General features: G+C 45.1%; 1 protein-coding gene across 1 annotated transcript in view; it reads left to right on the top strand.

Annotated features, from left to right (window-relative positions):
- The first annotated feature begins 2,562 nt into the window (after positions 1-2,562).
- Positions 2,563-20,663, top strand: part of LOC135221060 (probable RNA polymerase II nuclear localization protein SLC7A6OS) — a 70,409-nt gene continuing 52,308 nt past the window's right edge. The window contains exons 1-3 of the mRNA XM_064258806.1: positions 2,563-2,635; positions 15,094-15,254; positions 17,200-17,346. Coding sequence (XP_064114876.1) covers positions 15,096-15,254; positions 17,200-17,346 — 306 coding nt within the window. The 5' untranslated portion in view covers positions 2,563-2,635; positions 15,094-15,095. The remainder of the gene's footprint in view (positions 2,636-15,093; positions 15,255-17,199; positions 17,347-20,663) is intronic.

Below are 20,663 nucleotides of genomic sequence, written 5' to 3'. Positions count from 1 at the left end.
GCGATATTGTCATTTATATATATATATGTGTGTGTATATATATATATATATATATATATATATATATATATATGTATATATATATATATATATATATATATATATATATATACGTATACACATCTTTCAATTATGTGTTTGTGTGTAAGTAACTATGTATGTAAGCACATAGTACATATATCTATGTGTAACTGAATCACGAAAATTTGGCTAAAACCACGAAAGGAAGTGAAACAATGAAGTACCACTGCAAGGTCTTTCGACTCTCGTCCTTTACTGATATAAATATAAGTTTACTGGAATCCAACACACCTGGATCCCAGGTATACATATTTTCCTTTATAATCCCTATCTGTCATTTATACGAGCTTTCTTAGTAAATTTACTTCTTATTATTGTATGTATCAGGCTGTTTAGTAAAGGACGAGACTCTTAGTAAAGGCCTTGCAACAGTGCGCCATTGTTTTACTTTCCTCATGATGTGCCCATCATAAGAAGATAATGACTTTTAAAGAATAACGCCAATTCTTGTACGTGGAGTGTTATGTCATTAAAACTTTTCCATTTTATATGGATTTGGTGTCTTAATTCTTCTGTTGTCGTTAAAAACGATCCAGCTCCATGATTATAAATATTTAAACCCGATTGTAAGAGCTCTTGCAGAGCGCCTTAGGTCGACTCCATGGGACGTGGCAAAGAAATTTGAAATAATAACTATAATGGCTTTGCAACTGTCTACATGATGATCAGTCAAATTATTTACTAAATAATGTACTGGGTTTAACTGACAAGGCAGAATAGGGTCACTCCAAATCGAATTAAGTTTTACTGAGTACATATTATAAAGTAATAATTAGATTTAAAAATCTCAAGACACATTTAACTGAACAGTTATGACACGGGAGATTCATTGTGCGAGAAAATACAACCTATTCTTCTTCCCTGATGCAGACTTCCAGTTATTCCATCCTGCCTGAATTCGATGTCTCACCTCTTGTTCCATGCTTCCACTATCCTCTAATATGGACCCCAAGTACTTGAACTTCTGTACTCTATTTCCTCCCCACCCAATCTTATGCTATTTCCACCATCCTCAGTAATACTGGAACACATATATTCGATTTTTTATCTGCTCATTCTCATTCCTCTCTCCTCATGTGCTACTCTCCACCTCCTCCCTCACCTCTGAACACATCGCAATGTCATCTGCATATAATATGCACCATGGCACTGCTTCTCTAAGATCCTTGGTCATGACATCCATCACGATGTTGAAGATGAATGGGCTAACTGCCGACCACTGGTGTAATCCAATTCCTATCTCAAATCCATCTGTCTCTCCAACAATGCTTCTACTCTAGTATATACACACTCCAGGCCAGTACCGAGCGACCCCCCCAAATTTCTGGAAGTCCATATTTTCTGTGACTATCCTTTCCACTGAACTGTACTTACAAAGTAATAAATAATTATTGTATTTTGTTAAGTCAAAGTATGACAATAAATAAAGTAATATGCATGTTATTGTTAACATAATAAATGGCTCAATCAATAAAACTCAAGAAATAATCTTGAATTTCAGTGCAAACTCTTGACATTATAATAAAATTCTGTCAACCAAAGCCAATAGTTTGAATAGTACCATCTAATCCGGTAGCAGGGCATAGACCGCATAGGTACTCAAATTTTCTTCTTAATATAACTGAAATAACATTTTCAAGTATTCCATCTTGTATATATATACTACCTATATATGCAATGACATTTGTAGAAGAAATTTGGGAAAAACGACACCCCCTTAAAAGAAAAAGAAAGAAAGAAAGAAAAAAAAAACCTCTGGGCACGGGCCTGTATTCCTGTACATCTGAATGATTCTGACATACTTTTCCGGCACCATCTTCTCCCTCAAAAATCTTCATATTTCTTGCCGAGGCATTATGTCATAGGCCTTTTCAAGGTCTATGAATACCAGAAGCAGGGCTCGTTTTTCTCTGAATTTCTCCATCAGCTGCCTAACTGTTCCTTCTCTATTCTTACTTCCTCTCTCAGCCTGCCATCTATTATTCTTTCCAAAATCTTCAACGTGTGAGACATTGGTATGATACATTTATAATTATTGCATTCTTGGACATCACCTTTACCTTTAAATATAGGTATCAATGTGCTTTCCCGCCATTCTTCTGATATACCTTTTCCTGTTCGAATATTTTTACCATTAGATCATATAACATGTCTACCCTTTCCTCACCTAAGGCTTTCCAAACTTCAACTATTGAATAGATTAAAACGAGAGCGACCGAAAATTAAACTATATATTTTGTTTTATTCTTCAGATTTACACTTATCACTTTAGGTGTTATTGCTGCCGAACCGGTCAAAGATTCATTTCAATCAAACTTTCATCTGATCATTCATTATTATTATTATTATTATTATTATTATTATTATTATTATTATTATTATTATTATTATTATTATTATTGGTGTTCGTTTATGATTGTTTTCTCCAAGTTTCAAATCATTTAGTCCAAGCACCAACTGCAATAGGTATAATGAGAAGGCTTTCTACGAGTTGCATCCCGTTACGTCACGCCAACAATATACTCAAGACCACCTATTATTAGTTATAAAGAAAGTACAGACATTCTTGTAATGTAATAGTGTTGTAAAAAATCTTAATAATAAATAAGTGGAAAGCAGAGGCAATTCCAATGTAAAATAAATTTGTTGTCGACCAGACTTCCTGGATCTCTCATCTCTGTCCGACTGTCGATTTGAGACAACAATAACAACAGACCAACGTGTGGTGTCCTCTGCTCACGTGACAAATCAAACATCCTATCAGCTTTGTCAACCAGAAATTACATCTTCGTAGGCTGTATTATTCATTTGGAAGTCAAATAGGTAAAATATTCGAAGAATCCCGACGTCTTGATAATATAGCAGCGAGTAAATAAGTACAGGGTACTACCTACCTAGAGGTACTACTACCTAGGTAGCTAGTGCGTTAGGTTGGAAGCCAACTTCTGCATACATGGCTAGATATTTGTCGTACCTAGGACATTGTTGGCTTCAGCTTCACGTAGCTTTGAAACTTAATTTCCTATATTTTCGGTGTATTGGGCGTCCTATGCAATGACAAATTATTTCAGTCCATTTTTAATTGTTTTCTTCTTCAGTAAAAGGTTGCCATGATACTCTAGGCTAAATGAGGTTAGGTAGTAGGTCCAGGCTAACGCTAGAGGTTGTGTCTGATCATTGAGTAGTATCAGCCGTTTATTACCCTAACCTCTGACTCGAGCTACCCTATGATTTGGTCTGGATATCTGTCAAATTTATGCTTTCCAAACTTGTAAAGCTATCCGAGGGCTAGGCTACCTATTTGTCCAGTATAACCTAGCCTATAGCCTAGTAGCTACCTAGGTAGGTAGCTACGCCTATCCTATCCAGTTGTCCCTTAGGTAGCTACCTAGGTATTAGCCTAGCTAGTAGATTCACATCAACCGTGCATTTTAGGTAGGTATAATCTAACCTTAAACCTACTACAACTAGGTAGCTATACCTAGGGGACCCCAGTGGGAACCAGGGTTTTCGGGTGAGGGGAGAGGGAGAACAGTGATTAGCGGGGCTGTACCTATCCTAACACAACTGCCTAACCTAGGGCGCCGTATCCTTATCTAGGCCGGGGGGGCTTCTCCTCCTCCTGCGACCCTAACCTTAAGGACACTATGTCTCTGGCACAAATCCATTGCTTTTGGTGTATTTCCAGAATACACTAGACAAAAATCACCATAACTTAAATAACAGGCACTACAAGATGCTGGAATTTCGTCAACAGGATCTGGAATATTATATCGTAAATGCTGTTCGGAAGAAGTGCTGGCTACCAGCTCCATGTCTAAGAAGGAACTGAAATAGCATCGGTAGGATAATGTATTCTTGCGCTGAGAAAATTTTCGAACACCCGTGCCATTGGCCAAAGTTTGTGAGGTGTCAAAAAATTAAACTGATTGGCCCAACGTGTAAGACGTCATAGTGTACTTGTATCTGCGGATTTTAGTAGTTACAAGGCTCATTTGAGCTAAAACAAGACGCAGTAAACAATAACAAAAGACAGAAAAAATCTGGGAGGAAGACAAGAGTAGCATGAGTTTGATCGCCGATATTTCGAGTTTTATTGAATTTCACTACATTATCTCACTCATATAGTATCACTATTTACATACATTCCAACACATTCTAGTAAAAAAAACATGAACATCACTGATATCTTATGTGGCCCTCTCCTAAACATTTATTAACTTTACAATTGGGTGAAATACTGAATGGCCAGGCTCTTCCATTGTGCGACTACCTTCCCTAAAATCTGTAATTACCCACAATGCCCATAGTTTGTGACTTTGAAGAAAAAACTTACTTCAAGAGGAAAATAGAGCGCTCAAGGTGTTGCTTTGATGGACGTTGGCTCTTGACTAATGTCTATCCTGGGTTACAGGACTTGTTAAAGTACTTTAGTATTGGGAAGGTGGTCGCGCTACTGTAGAGCCCAGCCATTCGTTATTTTACTCTTAGTTGCAAGGCGTGATTCCCTCCAGTCGTCGACCAGAACAGGTTCCTCATATGTAAATAGACCTAACCTTTTCCATACTGCTAGGTCCTGACCTAACCAGATCTTGTCTACCTGACCTAACTTAGTGTAATGTACCCTGATATTGGGGTAATGGTGGTGACCTGCCCCGGTTGGCAGGGATCAGGCTGCCAACAGTACCAGAGTATTTTGGCTCCCCCTGAACCTCCCAAGTAATTTGGGATCCTCAGTCTCAACTAGGTCTAACTACATGTCCCTCGTAGCTTACTTAATGAGTACAAAGTAAATTCAAGTTTTATGTAGGGTCCAAATTGCAATTGGTGGAAAACAGTTTGGATTACCTTATTTGCTTTGAGATAATCTTATTTTATTGCTTGATTTTTCATCATATACCTAATATTGAATTTGGTCTCATTATATTTCATTATATGGTCTTTGAGAATGAAAATCAATAAAATTATGATAATCTCAGTACTACCCCACATCAGAATATTTGGTGTGAGTTGAAAAAAATGGTACATTTGGTGATTTTGGAAACTTAAGGAATGAAATTTGAATATTCATCTGAATTTCAAAGGATTAACATTCTTAATCAATTGTCATGGCCAAATAAGCCAAATGCTAAAGATAGCTCTTATAGGTAAACCTGCTCTCTTAAGCTTTTGGCTGGGTTGCTTAAGATAGCAGGTTTACCCAGGCTCCTGAACATACATGTAGTATTATGTTTGTTGAAAATCATTATTGAAAGCAGACCTCTGACCACTAGGTTGCTCATTTTTTCAAAAGAACCATTTAACAATTATTTCATAGGATAAGGATATGGCAGACATATAAGATAGCTTGGCTCAAGCTATGTCATTTTTGGTCTGTTGTACTTTCATATTAAAAATGCATTGTAAGGCTAAGGCCCCACCGGATCCGTCGCGGCGCGTTGCGTGCATCCAACACGGCTATCCGTCTACAAGCGTCTCCGTCTTCTGCGAGTGTGGCCCAACCAGACACACGAGTGACGATTATAAGACGGACAATTCAAACTTCACCAGTACTTGCCGTTATGAAGGGAGAGCGCAAAGTTTTCCTCTGACTGGTGCTGTCAACCAAATTAGAGGTGTTGAACAGTAGGAAAATCTGGACTTATGACATAACTTTAGATGAGGAAAGAGTGGAGAATATGTAAAACGCTTTCATAAGTTACGATAGCGTCCAGACAAGTTTTTGTTCCGATACGTAATACAAACCCTCGGTCCTTTAACAATAGGAAGGTAACTAGCGGCAGCTGGGACGGTCGTAAGCTTCGAACAAGGGGAGAACGGTAGTTAACTGCTTGTCCGGTCGTGCGCGCGCCGCGCGCCCGGGCGGTGAAGAATCACTTTTGCTTTCGGCCGTGGTGTGACAGGACGTGTTCGTCATCGCTCTGCCCGCTATTTTCGTCGTGTGCTTTGGATGTTACAATTTCTTCTGACTGGTTTGTGTGTGGTCTTGAATGAAATTGTAAGTACTTTGTTTTCATTTTTCATTGAGTGAAGATTAATTAATCATGGATCAAGAAGAGCTTTCGCCGCGCCCACCAACTGCCCGTAGAGTGTGTCCCGGGTTGGAGGGGCGTAAATGCGGCGGATTCCGCTCTTACCCAGATATTGATCCTCATGAGTTATGTTTTCGGTGTCGGGGGCGAGAATGCTCCCGAACCGAACCATGGGATGTGCAATTGTATTCGGGGTCTTCCGTCCGCTCTGGGTGGGGTTCGTCCTCCCCCAGGCGTGAGGGTGCCCTCTAACTGACCCGACGTTCCTCCCTCAGGTGTGCCTTCTGTGAGTGACGACCTTGGACAGGTGTGGGCGTCGTGGGACTGCAGGGCGCCCCCAGTATCCAGGGCTTGATTCAACGGCTAGCGGGTCGGCAGTGGTAACTCATGGTGTGGTTACAACTACGACCAATACGGTGTCAACACCAGTACGCCGCCCCTCCTCATGTGGTGTATACGCAACACATTGCGTCAGTGACTCCAACGGCGTCAATTCAAATGCCGATCGCTGCCGTGCCTAAGAGGGGCGTGCCGCCGCCACCTGGGTTTTTATGTGCTGCCGACGCCCGACTGTTTCGCTGCCCCAAAAGTTCGCCCCTGGGGATCTACCGCCCGTACCAATGATGAGTTTGGCTGAGATGGAGAGGTCTGTGACGCCGGATTATGCTGCCGTACCTGCCGTACCTGCAGCGAGTGTTGCTGGCCCAGCCCTCGCGCCGCTCCTACGAAGCGCGCGGTGCGGGACTCTAATGTTGATGTTAGCTGCTGGTGCTGGTCCTGCTGGTGCTGGTTCCTAATTGGGCTGGCTGGTTCCTGCTGCTGCTGGTCCTGCTGGTGCTGGTCCTGCTGGTGCTGGTCCTGCTGTATGGTGCCTGATGGTGCTGGTCCCTGCTGCTGATGTTCCTGCCGCTCCTGCCGTGCCTGCCCCTGCCCACGTCGCGTCTCGTCAATGGAGGTGCTGCACCGGTCTCAGGTCTTTCCGGACAGGATCAGTCGGGGCGTGTTGCTTCGGCAATTGGCCCGACTTTTCCGTGGATGGAAGACCTGACGTCCGTCCTGAGAGAGCTGACGAAGAAGAGGAAGAAGAAGAGGAAGATGTCGTCGTCGTCTTCATCGTCTTCTTCGTCGTCTGTTGCCGCCTCTTCCCCTTCGACTTCTAAGGCTTCCAAGCCGAAGAAGAAGAAGGCTGCCTCCTCCCCCCCTAAGAAGGCTCCTACGGGACCTTCGAAGGGACCCGTCTCGCTCTGGCGTGACGGGGGGTGCTTCTGCTGGTCCTCCTGTTCCCTCGGGAACGGGGCCCGTCTCCTCTTCTGAGAAGAAGAAGAAGACGGGGACCAAGGATGTGCTGGCTACTGCTGGTACATCCGCGCCTGGTCTTAGTAGCACTGCTGCTAAGTCAGGTAACACGGCTCGACTTCTCGTTCGCGAGAAGGGTCCGAGTGTACGGTCTCCTTCGGCCCCCCCCCCCCCCCGACCGTGCAGCCAACGTCAAGAAACGCCTGAGCTTGCTCACCGTCACGACAGAGGCACGGAGCAGAAGACTGTCGAGAGTCGCGCAAGTGACGCTCGCCAGGCCAGCGGCCGCTCTCTCGTAGCGACCAGCCGGTACCTCGGGTTGACGTGACGGTCTCTGACCGGCCACGGTTGAGGCTGAGAAGAGGTCCCTCGACCAACGGCACCAGCTTCAGGCTGGTACCAGCGGTTTGACGTGCCGTGAGGACGCTCACCGGTCTCACCGCGAAAGCGGAGCTCTGCAGATCACCTGACCGCCGCTCCCACAGGGACCGGACGGAGACGGTGGCCAGCAGCAGCTCGTCTGACGCACGAGATTCGGGGTCGACGTGCTCAGTCGAGCCGCTCGCCACAGGTGTGAGAGCGGCACGACCAGGCCTGCAGCACGATCCCCACCGCGGGTTGGTGACGGCTGCAGCCCCCCACGTACGCTGGTCCTGCCAGCGAACGGGGGGGGAGCGTCAGGTCTGTCTCTCCTATACCTTCAACTTCCTCGGGCTACACCGGGAAGAGCGAGGTGGTACCAGGAGTGATCGTGAGAGGTGCGCCGCTCACGATCCCGCCACAAGACGCCGCACGAACCAGGCATGGTTGTAGGACCAGCCAGGTCGTACGCGCAAGTGGTTGGAGGGCGACCGTCAGGGGTCTGTTGCTGTTCCTCCTTCTGAAGGAGGAGGGTCTCGAGAGCTGCTCCTGTTGGAGGGACTGGACGGTCTACTCCTCAGGACGCTGTAACTCCTGAGATCCAGAGGAACTTTGCCCAGGTTATTTGCGCTGATTCGTCAGCACAACGACCTGGGGAAGGATCGCCGCTACCACCATCTGAGCCCACGTCCCGGCTCGAGTCATTTTGGGGCCCGAAGAGGGAACCCAAATTGACGGTGGGACTGCCGCGATCGGAGCTTGCAGACTCAGTCCTTGACCAGGTGGAGTATTTCGTCTCAGGACGAGAGGACTCACTTAAGTCAGGACGGTCTTCCAAGCTACTTCCTCCTCCTCTGCAGCGACAGCGGAAGTTCTACGTGCCATCAGTAGATCCAATACCGCCCAAACAGGTTAACCCGGAGCTAGCTAGGCTAACTCCAGGTGTGTCCCTGCAGCAGCTCCTGTCAGAGAACCTATGGTTCTCGCAGCAGGAGGCACTGGGCCTGGAAGCTACCGCTATGGCAGCTTTCCAGGCAGTCTCTTGGTTGGATCTGTGGTCCCTCACAGTATCCAAGGTCGCGGCCGACGCCGGGGCGCTGCCCTCGAAGACGACCCCGACTTCAGGAGACTGTGCCAGTCTGGAGGTAGGGCCATCTCCTACCTCGCCCATCAGACGGCAAACCTGTGGGCCAACTTGGTTCTCCGTCGTAGGGACGCTGTCCTTACACGAGTAGCCAAGGGGGCCGGGCGTGATAAGCGGTAAATGGACTACGTAACGGACCAATGAAGAGTTCCTCCGCTCTCTTTCGCCCCGGAGAGATGGTGGACGCTGCGGTGGAAAGACGGCGCACTGATGACAGTGACCGTCTGGTTCACCAGGCAGTTACGAAGGTTTCTGGGCAACCTCGTACATCTGCGGCTAAGCCTAAGAGTTTAGCTAGCGCTTCCTCGGCTGCTAAGACGGCTGCTCCATCGGAAGCCCCGAGGAAAGACTCTTCCTGCGTTCAACTTCTAGTAAAGGAGGCCGTAACCAGCCCTCCTCCCAGCCCTCCTTTCCCCGAGGAGGTGCTGGAAGAAGTCGAAGCGAGGTGGGAAACGCTAGGGACGGCGTTCTCACCAGCTGCCGGAAGTGGGGGGGTGCCTGGCGAGCCATTGGGCAACTTGGCAGCGCTACGGTGCCGAGACCTGGATAGTAGACGTCCTTCGGGAGGGATATCTACTACCCTTCGAATCTCGGCCACCCCTCACCTCCCAACCCGGTCCATCTGCAGACATATGTTCTGGGATCCTCAAAGGACGACGCTCTTCGGCAGGAGATCAAGACCATGCTGACCACCAAAAACGAGCCTGTAGAAAGTCGTAGTGGATCGGTCACCGGGCTTTTACAGCCGCTTTTCTTAGTGGAAAAGGCATCGGGGGGCTGGCGCCCGGTGATAGATCTCTCTCCCCTGAACCGATTTGTTCGCCAGACTCGGTTCAAGATGGAGACGGCACGTTCCGTGCTGGACTCCATCAGGTGGGAGAACGACTTTCATGCTTTCAGTGGACCTGAAGGATGCGTATTTCCAAATACCCATCCATCAGTCCTCCAGAAAGTACCTCCGCTTCATCTTCGACGGGACGGTGTACCAATTCAGGGCACTCTGCTTCGGTCTCTCAACCGCCCCACAGGTGTTCACGAGAGTGTCACGCTGGTGTCGCTGCTTGGGCCCATTCGCACGGGATACGTCTTCTGAGGTATCTCGACGATTGGCTGGTCCTGGCGAGCTCCCGCTCGCAGTTGCTGCAGGACAGGGATCGACTTCTAAAGTTTTGTCGCGATCTGGGGATCGTGATAAACTACGAGAAGTCCGATCTCGAACCCAAGCAGAAGATGAAGTACCTGGGTATGCTGATCGATACGGTAGCAGCTCAAGTCCGCCCCGCAGACTTGAGGATCAGCAAATTCAGGGAGGCAGCCGGCCGGTTTCCTGTCTCGGCAGGAACAGGCAGATCATCAGCCAATGGCAAGTCGTGATCGGCCACCTGTCGTCACTCGAGAAGTTAGTTCCTCACGGACGTCTTCACCTGCGGTCTCTCCAGTGGAGACTAAGGGAGAGTTGGTCACAGGTAAAGGATCCACCTTACTTCCCCGTGTCCATCACGGAGAAGGTGAGGCAGGACCTAGCCTGGTGGCTCGCCGGACCACGGAACCCAGAAAAAACCTCTTAAGAGGAGTGCACTACGCACACCCCCCCCGGAGATGCTGCTGTTCTCAGACGCATCGACCCGAGGGATGGGGCGCACACCTGGAGGAGTTGCTGGCTGCAGGTGTGTGGGACCATCACGACAAGCACCTTCACATCAATGTCCTGGAACTCAAGGCGGCGTTTTACGCTCTCAAGAGTTCCAAGACCGCTTGATGGGACACTCAGTGGTGTTGATGTGCGACAACACCACGGTAGTGGCATACGTCAACAAGCAGGGGGGCCTAGTGTCTCTCCCGCTACACCAGTTGACGGTGCAGGTGCACGAGTGGGCCACGGCTCATTCGATAGAGCTGTCAGCACGCTACATTCCAGGCAAGAGGAATGTAGTAGCGGACAAGCTCAGCCGTCGGGATCAGGTAATAGGGACCGAGTGGGTCCCTACACCCAGAAAGTGGCGGAAAGGAACTCTTCAACCTGTGGGGGCGTCCAGTCATAGACCTGTTCGCCACCCGGCACAACAAAAAACTTCAAGTTTTTTGCTCAGCCGTGCCGGCCCACCCATGGGCAGCTGCAGAGGACGCTCTTCAACACCCCTGGGACAACCTCTTCGTCTACGCCTTTCCTCCCTTTTGTCTGATTCGGAAAGTGATCAGCCGAGCGCTGGTCACTTCCCCAATCTCAGGATGATCCTGGTGGCTCCAAACGACCTCAAGCCGTTTGGTATCCGGACCTGCTGGCTCTTCTTGCAGAAGAACCGAGAGAGATGCCCCACTGGCACAACCTTCTAGCCCAGCCACACGTAGAGCGGTACCACCGAGCAGTCCAGTCCCTACAACTTCACGGCTGGCTGTTATCCACCATCTCTTGCGAACGAGAGGCTTTTCTCGCAGCGCAGCAACAAAAGAGATGGGCCTGGACACGTCAAGACAGTCCTCTGCAGCTAGTGGGTACCAGGGGAAGTGGGCCGTCTTCTGTGGTTGGTGTCGTAGACGGGGTCTATCTCCTCTCAGAGCCAACTCTTCAGCAGGTAGCGGATTTCCTCGTATTTCTTCGCCGAGAGAAGCTCCTCTCAGTACCCACAGTTAAAGGATATAGAGCTGCACTGGCACTCGTCCTAAAAAACTGAGGGGACTGGACATCTCGAACTCGTTCGAGATCTCCTTGCTAATGAGGAGCTTCGAAAGGTCTTGCCCACCCAGGGGAGCTCAGGCCACCTGAGTGGGATGTGCTCTCGTAACCCCTTAGGAGTTTGACTCGAAGACCATTCGAGCCACTCCGAGAGTCGTCAGACAGGGATCTGACCCTCAAGACCCTCTTCTTGCTGGCCCTGGCATCGGCGAAGAGAGTAGGGGAACTTCATGGTCTGTCCTTCAATGTTAAACATTCCAGGGGCTGGGGATCTGTGACGCTCGATTTCGTCCCGAATTTCGTAGCTAAGACTCAGAATCCGTCGATCCCTGACGACAGGTTCGAGTCTTTCACAATCCCCTCCCTAATGGATTTCACCGACAACAATACGGATGAGTATGCTGCTTTGTCCTGTGAGGGCGCTACGGCGCTATCTGAAGAAAACTCGACACCTCAGGCCTGAGTGTCGACGCCTCTTCGTTAGCACTGGGTTACAAGAAAGAAGTATCCAAGAACACGCTTTCTTCTGATGCGTGAGGTGATCAGGAGAGCGTACGAGGCTGATGGTAGTGACGACATCCGTACGCTCCGACCGAGAGCCCACGAAGTCAGAGGTATTGGACCCTCTTTGGCGTTCCGCAAGAACTTCTCCGTGGCGCAGGTCCTGAAGGCAGGTGTCTGGGCCAACCAGACTACCTTCACGTCCTTCTACCTTCGGGATATTGCCCACAAGTCCTTGGATACTTTTTCCTTGGGACCTGTGGTGGCTGCTCAACACGTTGTGTAAGCTTACCCAGCACCCGAGCAGGCAGAACAGCATCGATTCCTGGTGTGACTGTAGGAATGAATGGTTGAATGAGAGTGCGACTGGCTTCTCTTCTCCATCTTTCTCTCTCTCTACCTGTGGGCAGAGGGTCACGGTCGTCACCATGCTGGAAAGGAATCCGATGCAGGTAAGCTACTCAACCGAGCCCCAATCTATCCCTTTAGTTAGGGATAGAAGCAAATATCCATCCACTCCCTCCAACAAGGGGGAAGGGGAAGGAGTGGATGCCTACTTGAGACAAACCCATAACTTTATGTTGGCTCCTGTACAGGAACAAGTTCTCGCAATGCTGGTACGAAGAGATACGCTTGCCTCTCTCTTAAGTACTTGGCTCAGAGGTCTGACCATTGATCCTGCGGTGCACACCCCGATCAATCGGACAGAGGTTTGGATCCCTCCCTTGCTCTTACGACCAGGGAGGCATTCCAAGGTTGGACGAACACCAGTCTGTTCACCAAAAAGACTCAGATCCACCCACCAAGAAGTGAGTCTTCCTATTGTTAAAGGACCGAGGGTTTGTATTACGTATCGGAACAAATGACAATTTGTCGAAAATTGCATTTTTCCTAACTATACAAACCTGAGGTCCTTTACATATAGTCCCACCTCATACCACCCCTCACTCTGCAACTTTTTTGCATGGGCCTAAAGCAAAAGTGATTCTTCACCGCCCGGAGCGCCGCGGCGCGCGCACGACCGGACAAGCAGTTAACTACCGTTCTCCCCTTGTTCGAAGCTTACGACCGTCCCAGCTGCCGCTAGTTACCTTCCTATTGTTAAAGGACCTCAGGTTTGTATAGTTAGGAAAAATGCAATTTTCGACAAATTGTCATTTTTTTAATATTGTCGGATGCCGCCGAAAACATTTGACTTAATTCATGAGGGCATTATATCTCGAATATCAAAATTTGATACCAATTACAGAAGATCCGTATCAACGTAAGAAACTTGTAGTAACTCTGAGGGAAGGATTACCGATTTCGAAATTAAAGTTGCACTATATTTTATTTAATACAAAAATTAAGATACGTAGAATTTTATGTGAACTGAACACTTTGATACAGGAACTTCTGAAACAAAGATATTTACATAAATGTGTCCATTAGAATATAATACAAAAAATACTTTAATCCTTTATCATAACCACAAATCATCACATTTGATTATAACTCAAAGTTGGGCCGGTGGTTCAAATGCAGGTTGTTGTAGGTCTACCACAATTTCTTCCTTCATGCGGACCCCAGCTCGGAGACACACGTCCACGTGCGGCTAAAAACAAAATGTTTTGTTCCTTGCGCGTCCAGTCCGGTAACGCACCTGACGCCACGCACGCTCATGCGCCGTGTGGGGCCACTCATGTTTGAACTATAACAGTTGATCGAAACGCACAAAACGCGTAGCCGTGTTGGACGCACGCGACGCGCCGCGACGGATCCGGTGGGGCCTTAGCCTTAGGCTAAGGCCCCACCGAATCCGGCGCGTCGCGTGCGTGCAACACGGCTATCCGTCTACAAGCGTCTCCGTCTTCTGCGAGTGTGGCCCAACCAGACACACGAGTGACGGTTATAAGACGGACAATTCAAACTTCAGCAGTACGTTGCCAGTAGGGAAGGAAGGGAGAGCGCGAGGTTTTCCTCTGACTCGGTGCTGTCAACCAAATTAGAGGCGTTGAACAGTAGGAAAATCTGGACTTATGACATAACTTTAGATGAGGAAAGAGTGGAGAATGAGCAAAACTTTCATAAGTTACGATAGCGTCCAGACAAGTTTTTTTTTTAATATTGCCGGATGCCGCCGAAAACCTTTGACTTAATTCACTAGGGCATTATATCTCGAATATCAAAATTTGATACAAATTACAGAAGATAAGTATTAACGTAAGAAACTTGTAGTGTAGTAACTCTGAGGGAAGGATTACTGATTTCGAAATTAAAGTTGCACTTTATTTCATTTAATACAAAAATTAAGATACGTAGAATTGTGTGTGAACTGAACACTTTGATAAAGGAACTTCTGAAACAAAGATATTTACATAAATGTATCCATTAGAATATAATAAAAAAAAATACTTTAATCCTTTATCATAACCACAAATCATCACATTTGATTATAACTCGAAGTTGGGCAGGTGGTTCAAATGCAGGTTGTTGTAGGTCTACCACAATTTCTTCCTTCATGCGGAAGACGCACGTCCACGTGCGGCTAAAAACAAAATGTTTTGTTCCTTGTGCGTCTAGTCCGGTAACGCACCTGAACGCCACGCACGCTCATGCGCCGTGTGGGGCCACTCGTGTTTGAACTATAACAGTTGATCGAAACGCACAAAACGTGTAGCCGTGTTAGACGCACGCGACGCGCCGCGACGGATTCGGTGGGGCCTTAGCTTAAAGGGTGGTGGTTAATAATTTCATTAGCAATTCAAAGAATACATCCTACTCTAACCAACCTAATCTAGGAAACAACGTTCTATTTAATTATTGCTTTACACTACTTCCCAGGACCTCCCTTAACACATTTGATACATGAATAAGACTTTGCTACTCTGTGCATCTTGTAAAAGTTTTATAATTTTGTTAATTTTAAGAATGCTAATTAATTGAGAAGCATTGAATATTGATTGCTTCTTACTGTTTTCAGTAATACCTTTACATAATATTTTAATGATTTGTTCTTATTTCAGCAATGGCGACTGTTATAAGAATCAAGAGGAGACTGGATGAAGAGCCAACTGAAAATATTATTATAAAAGCAAAAAGATCCAGAAATGAGAGCACCGGAGATGAAGATCAGTCAGGTGACAGAGTAGCAGTACTGACAAGAGTTGGTACTGTTGAGTCCAGGGTAAGGTTTTTCATTATGTAATTTCCCCTTGCACGATAGTTTGAGAAAAGTAGGGCTTTGACTATGGTGATGACTGACCAACTAGAAAAATTTTAAATGATTACAGCCATTAGAGCTTTGGTAAAAAAAACTCAAGGTTTTGGTGTTGGTGTTAGGAATAAGTTTGAAAGGAACGAATATACTGTACATGTAGTTAGTAGATTATGCTTCATGCTGTTGGTGTAAAAAATTAATTACAGAAAGAATGAGCTGCAGTCATATTTTTCATGAACTGTATAAAAATGAAGACTGACAATCCTTTTGTTTTCAAAGCTAAATTATTTTATGATTCTTTGCCAGTTGCCAAGAAATTTCCCTGATTAGTACTGCAGTGGGACAGATAAAATTAATGCTGATCAGACTGAAGTGTGATGAATATAGTATTACAATTCAGTTGTAGTTCTGATTTACATGTAGCAAAAGCTGTGATGCAAATATTTTGAAATAAAGCAGTATAAATGTTCACTTTTTATCATTTAAATTGACTAAGCCCAGTTCTAAGCGCTGTAGAGTAATATGGTATATGGTTGATAAATGTTTTGTGCTGACTTCTAATTACTTTTATGATGTAGCTACTAAAAAAAATTGCTTAAAATGAAGATCATAATTTTCTTCTCAGATGTGTTGGTGTCAGAGCCACGGTTTAAGATACTACTGTATTGAGATTTAAGCTCCTATCTTTTATAAAATAACTTTAAGGTGTTGGTTTGTATCATTGAAAGTCCCCAATGAAATATTGTAAGCATATGAATTGCAAATGATCTACAGAATTTTTGTTCATGTAGGATGTTGATATTTAAAGTGTACCTTTAACAGTTCATTGGCATTGAGCTTTCTCTATGTTTGTAAAATTTCTTTTGCGTTTTTATCTGGTCTGTTGGTCGTTTTCTTTGCGGACTGTAAATGCATTTTATGTCTACCCCTGTACAGGGAGATTTGACATAAAGGTGTTCAGTATTGTGGTAGTGGTGATAGTAAATTTTCAGCAGCCAGATAATGGCAGATTTATTGAGCAACTCAAGAAATTCAACAGATGCATTTTTTAATTTTTTTTTTTTTTTAAACAAACATGACTTCATATTTAATTGATATTGCCATCTTTTGTCATTAGTGTAGATGGTTTGGGATAGAATGTAAGTTCTGAGCTTGTTACCAGCCACTATTTTACAATATCAGTCTAAATAGAATAGCAAATCTTGTCTCATAATATTTTGAAAGCTGAAAGGACAGTGTACACAGTTGTAAGTTCATTATGAGACCAATATTATTCTTAACAATTTCATAAAGACTGATACATATGAGTTTACCCTACTTTTTTCATCATATGCCCAACAGATTGAAGACTCAATAAAAAGACAAGACTCTTTAACAAGGATGTAAAAAAAAGATAATGACAAGTAACCATTGCATGAAAGAAACTTATAAAAAGGGCAACAATATCGGTAGTAATTGGCACACTAAAACCTACGTGCATACATACAATAAATTATCAAAATTTAGAAGACATAATAGAGACAGAGTCTTACCTTGGAATTATTTTCAAAGTATATCTTGCAGTACCTAATACAGAAGATAGATAAAGTTCCATAAGATAAATGGGACTTTGGTTCACTTCTGAGAGATGCAAGATTGAACTGTGGACTTACAATCTTGTAGAACTACATATTTGTGTGGGTATTTTTCATTATAGAAGAAAAGTAAGAGCATATTAATTTATTTTGTACGAATGGGGCTTAATATTTTACTTTCACAGGCTATCAAGAACATCAGTTCTTTATTGTTCAGATGTGACTAATTGTGTAAGACTTACTAATTTATATTATTTTCATTACCTAAAATAACATAAAATATTTTGGCTTCAACTGTTCTGCAAGTAAAGAATGGTTTGTTTTTATTTTATTCTCAGGATGACCCACTAGAATCATTGGTCAAGACAGCTATTAAAAAAGGATGGGAGCTTAGACAGAATTACAAGAAATTAGGTAGTGATGTATCCTATAAAGAAAAGTCCAGTCAAGAGGCCAAAAAGCGAGCAGTTACTAAAAGATACAAGGTGAGATACATCTTTCTGAATGTGTTTAATGGTGTAGTATTAAAATAAAAACCTATTTATTATCTATAGTGTGATTGAAATGCTGAAACACGTTAAATGTGTCCTAATTTATCCATACTACCTGTCGTCAAATGTAAGTTTTAATTTGTAATAGATTAATAATCTGTATTTTTTATTAACTTACATGTGTATAAGTTGTATAATCCCTGATGCTGATTTTGTTTCTTCAGTAGGCCTTTCAACGTTGCATCCATACTATACCTTTTTGCTCAGATATTTTAGGCAAATATATACCCGTTTGTATAATCACTCTATTATCTTTATGTCTTTTATGTGACATAAGCTGAAGTGTGCCTTTCCAGAAACCCATGAGGTCATAATACCATTGCAGTATATTCCTTTTCAGCTAAGTCTCAGTCACAAAGTCTTACATGCTATGTAATTGAGAAAGAAGTTAGTAATAGTGTTCTACTAAATAACATGCTTGAAATTGAAATGTAAGTATGAATAGATACAGTATAAGGTTAACCTTCTGTCTGTGGTATAGGTACTAGCCTTTTATTACAACACAGAGTAATTCATGTTTTAGCTTTATTAAGATATGTAAAATATAAGTTGATATATATGTTTTAATTTTTAACGTGAACACAAAATACATAGTGAGAAAGAAAAGACTAACTTGCCCTTTCTGGTACTGGTTGTAAGTCCTAATTGTGATCTGGCTTGTATGAGATTTTAAATGCACCAATAAAAATAATATGCTCTAATAATTCACCATTAAAAATACAGTATAAAGGTACCCTAAAACTAGATAGACAAAATAAAAGTTGAATTTAACAACTTGCACGGAAACAGATCTTTGTCCTTGTAGGAGGTAGTACTATCAGTGCACCTCATGCAGTGCACTGTAGTCATTACTTGAGGTTCTTTGCAGCATCTCTTCGTTCCCTAGCTGCAGCCCCTTTCATTCCTTTTACTGCACCTCCGTTCATGTTATCTTTCTTCCATCTAACTTTCCACCCTCTGAAAAGAGTTGATCCATACATACTGTGAGGTTTTCCCTGTTACACCTTTCAAACCAATTTGCTTTCAGTTTCCATTTCAATGGTGAATTAGGTCCCAGTGCTTGGCCTTTGCCCTAAATTATATTTTAATGTATGACACTTACCTGGCAGGTATATATATAGCTATATTCTCTGTTCCACCTGGCAGAAATTTTCAAAACTCGCGGCAATCGCTAGTAACCTATTAGTAGTTCAGGCAACCACCACCCCGTTACCGTGGCGCTAGCGCTAGGAACCGTTCCCAATTGGGCCAGATTTTCTCTGCCAGCCGAACCGGCAACATTGTTGGTGGTTCCCTGCTAGAATTTTCATTCTCGTTGCTGACTGATCTTGGATTTTGGTATTGTACTTGGAAACGTTAGCTTGGCATTCGCTTTGGATTGTTCTTTAAGATGTCTGACTCTGGAAGTATGTTTAGAGTGTGTGTAAAAGAGGGGTGTAAGGTAAGACTGCCGAAAGCTTCGGTCGACCCTCATACCGTTTGTAAGAAATGTAGGGAGACTGTGTGTACTTGGGAGAATAGATGCATTGAATGTGAGAATTTATCAGAGAAGGAATGGAAGGTCTTTATGAAATACGTTGAGAGACTGGAGAAAGATCGTGTAAGGAGATCTGTTTCTCGTAGTGAGAAGTCAAATTCTTCGAGTAAAAGGAGTGATTGTATTTCCTCTCCAGCTCCTTCTAATGTAGAATTGATAGTTCCTTCTCCCCAGGTATATCCTGCGCCCGCTGCTGTATCGGAGGAGGAACGAACGATACAAATATTGTGAAAGTGTTCGCTGCCCTTTGCGTCCATGGGCGACCAGAATACAGCGACTTACAGACAAAGTTAGTGCTTTCGATGTCAGTGAAAGTGTAGTGGAGGGGGCGTCTGATCGTCTCTCTCGTGCTCCTAGACCTAGACCTCTGTCAAGCTCCCAGACCCAAGGAGAAGGCATGTCGACAGTCGAAGGGAGGCGAGAGAGGTTTTGACACGGTCAGGCGTCCCTTCGAACAGTCCTGTTTGCAAGTTCCCAGGCTGTTGCAGTTCGCCGCAGAAAAGGCGTAACTGGGAAGTGTGCGTCCTCGGAAGGTTCGATTCCGAGCGAGAACGTCGGTATGCAGTGGTGTCTCGCCCACTCAAGAGGACGTTCAGGACATCAACTGCTCTCGAGAAACAGGTGCAAGATAGTGAGGCTTGGAGTAGTCCTGAGGTGTTGTCATCCTCGGAAGACGGGGGAGCAGTACCGATCAAGAGGAAAAGGATTTTTCGTACTAGAGAGGACGCAAATCGCACTGGCGATATACGTCCGTCTCGGCATGGTATTGCCTTGGGAGAATCGCCTCCATCTTCTTATGGATCCTCCCCTCGTATTTCTCCGTCGGGTAGAGTACAAGATCGCTCTCCTTTAGGTCGCAGTCCAGCTCGTAATCCTCATCCTTCGTCGTCTACCATTCAGGAGGATGGTACGAAGCATTTCTTACGGGAAATGCAGTCCAAGTTGGCAGTGTTGGTGAAGTCTTGGGATGCTCCTGAACAAGCATCTTCGAGGCGTAAGGACGATTTCCTTCCCATTAAGTCTTCGAAAAGGGAAGACAAGGACGCGTTCGCCGAGGACGCAGGGCGCACTGGCGCTAGGAGGAAAATAGTGTCGGAAGAAGCAGGACGCAAACGTCAGGACGCTGAACCACGGTGGACGCAGGCGCAGGCGGCGTGGAAAGCAGGCGTGTCTACGATGGACGCAGGACGCAGGCGGCAGGACGCAGACGCATCGGTAGCCGCAGGACGCAGGCGGCAAGACATCGAGAGGCGGCAGGACGCCGATGCCTCGCTAGCGCAGGACGCAGGCGGCAGGACACTAGTCCGTCAACGAAGCGTCAACTACGACGACGACTTGCAAGATATTTCTTCAGCAGAAGAGAGTTGGAAGTATTGAATGAAAAGAATACAGAACCTTCTTCAGATTATAAGGTTCTGACAATTCACGTCTTATTGCTGTTTTTTGAGGGGGAATGTTTAAACCGACAGCTCCGTTATCCCCCTTATCACAGTTTTCCAAGACTAGGGGACTCCAAAGAAGTCCTCCTTCCTGAAAATGACGATGTCAATTTCGGCAAAGAAGGCCCTTCAACGGGTGAATGACTGGATGAAGACAAGAAAGAAGCGGGAAAATACTCTTTTGTTTTCCTCCAGCTAAGTTAGCTTCTAAATCGGAGTATGGTACGCTACTGGAGAAAGTCTAGGCCTGGGAGTACCTGCCTCCTCCCATGGGG

Source organism: Macrobrachium nipponense, chromosome 2 (genome assembly GCF_015104395.2).
Source record: "Macrobrachium nipponense isolate FS-2020 chromosome 2, ASM1510439v2, whole genome shotgun sequence".
Classification (NCBI taxonomy): Eukaryota; Metazoa; Arthropoda; class Malacostraca; order Decapoda; family Palaemonidae; genus Macrobrachium; species Macrobrachium nipponense.
The sequence above is the reverse complement of the archived record's forward strand: the minus strand, read 5'-3'. Positions and strand labels throughout refer to the sequence as shown.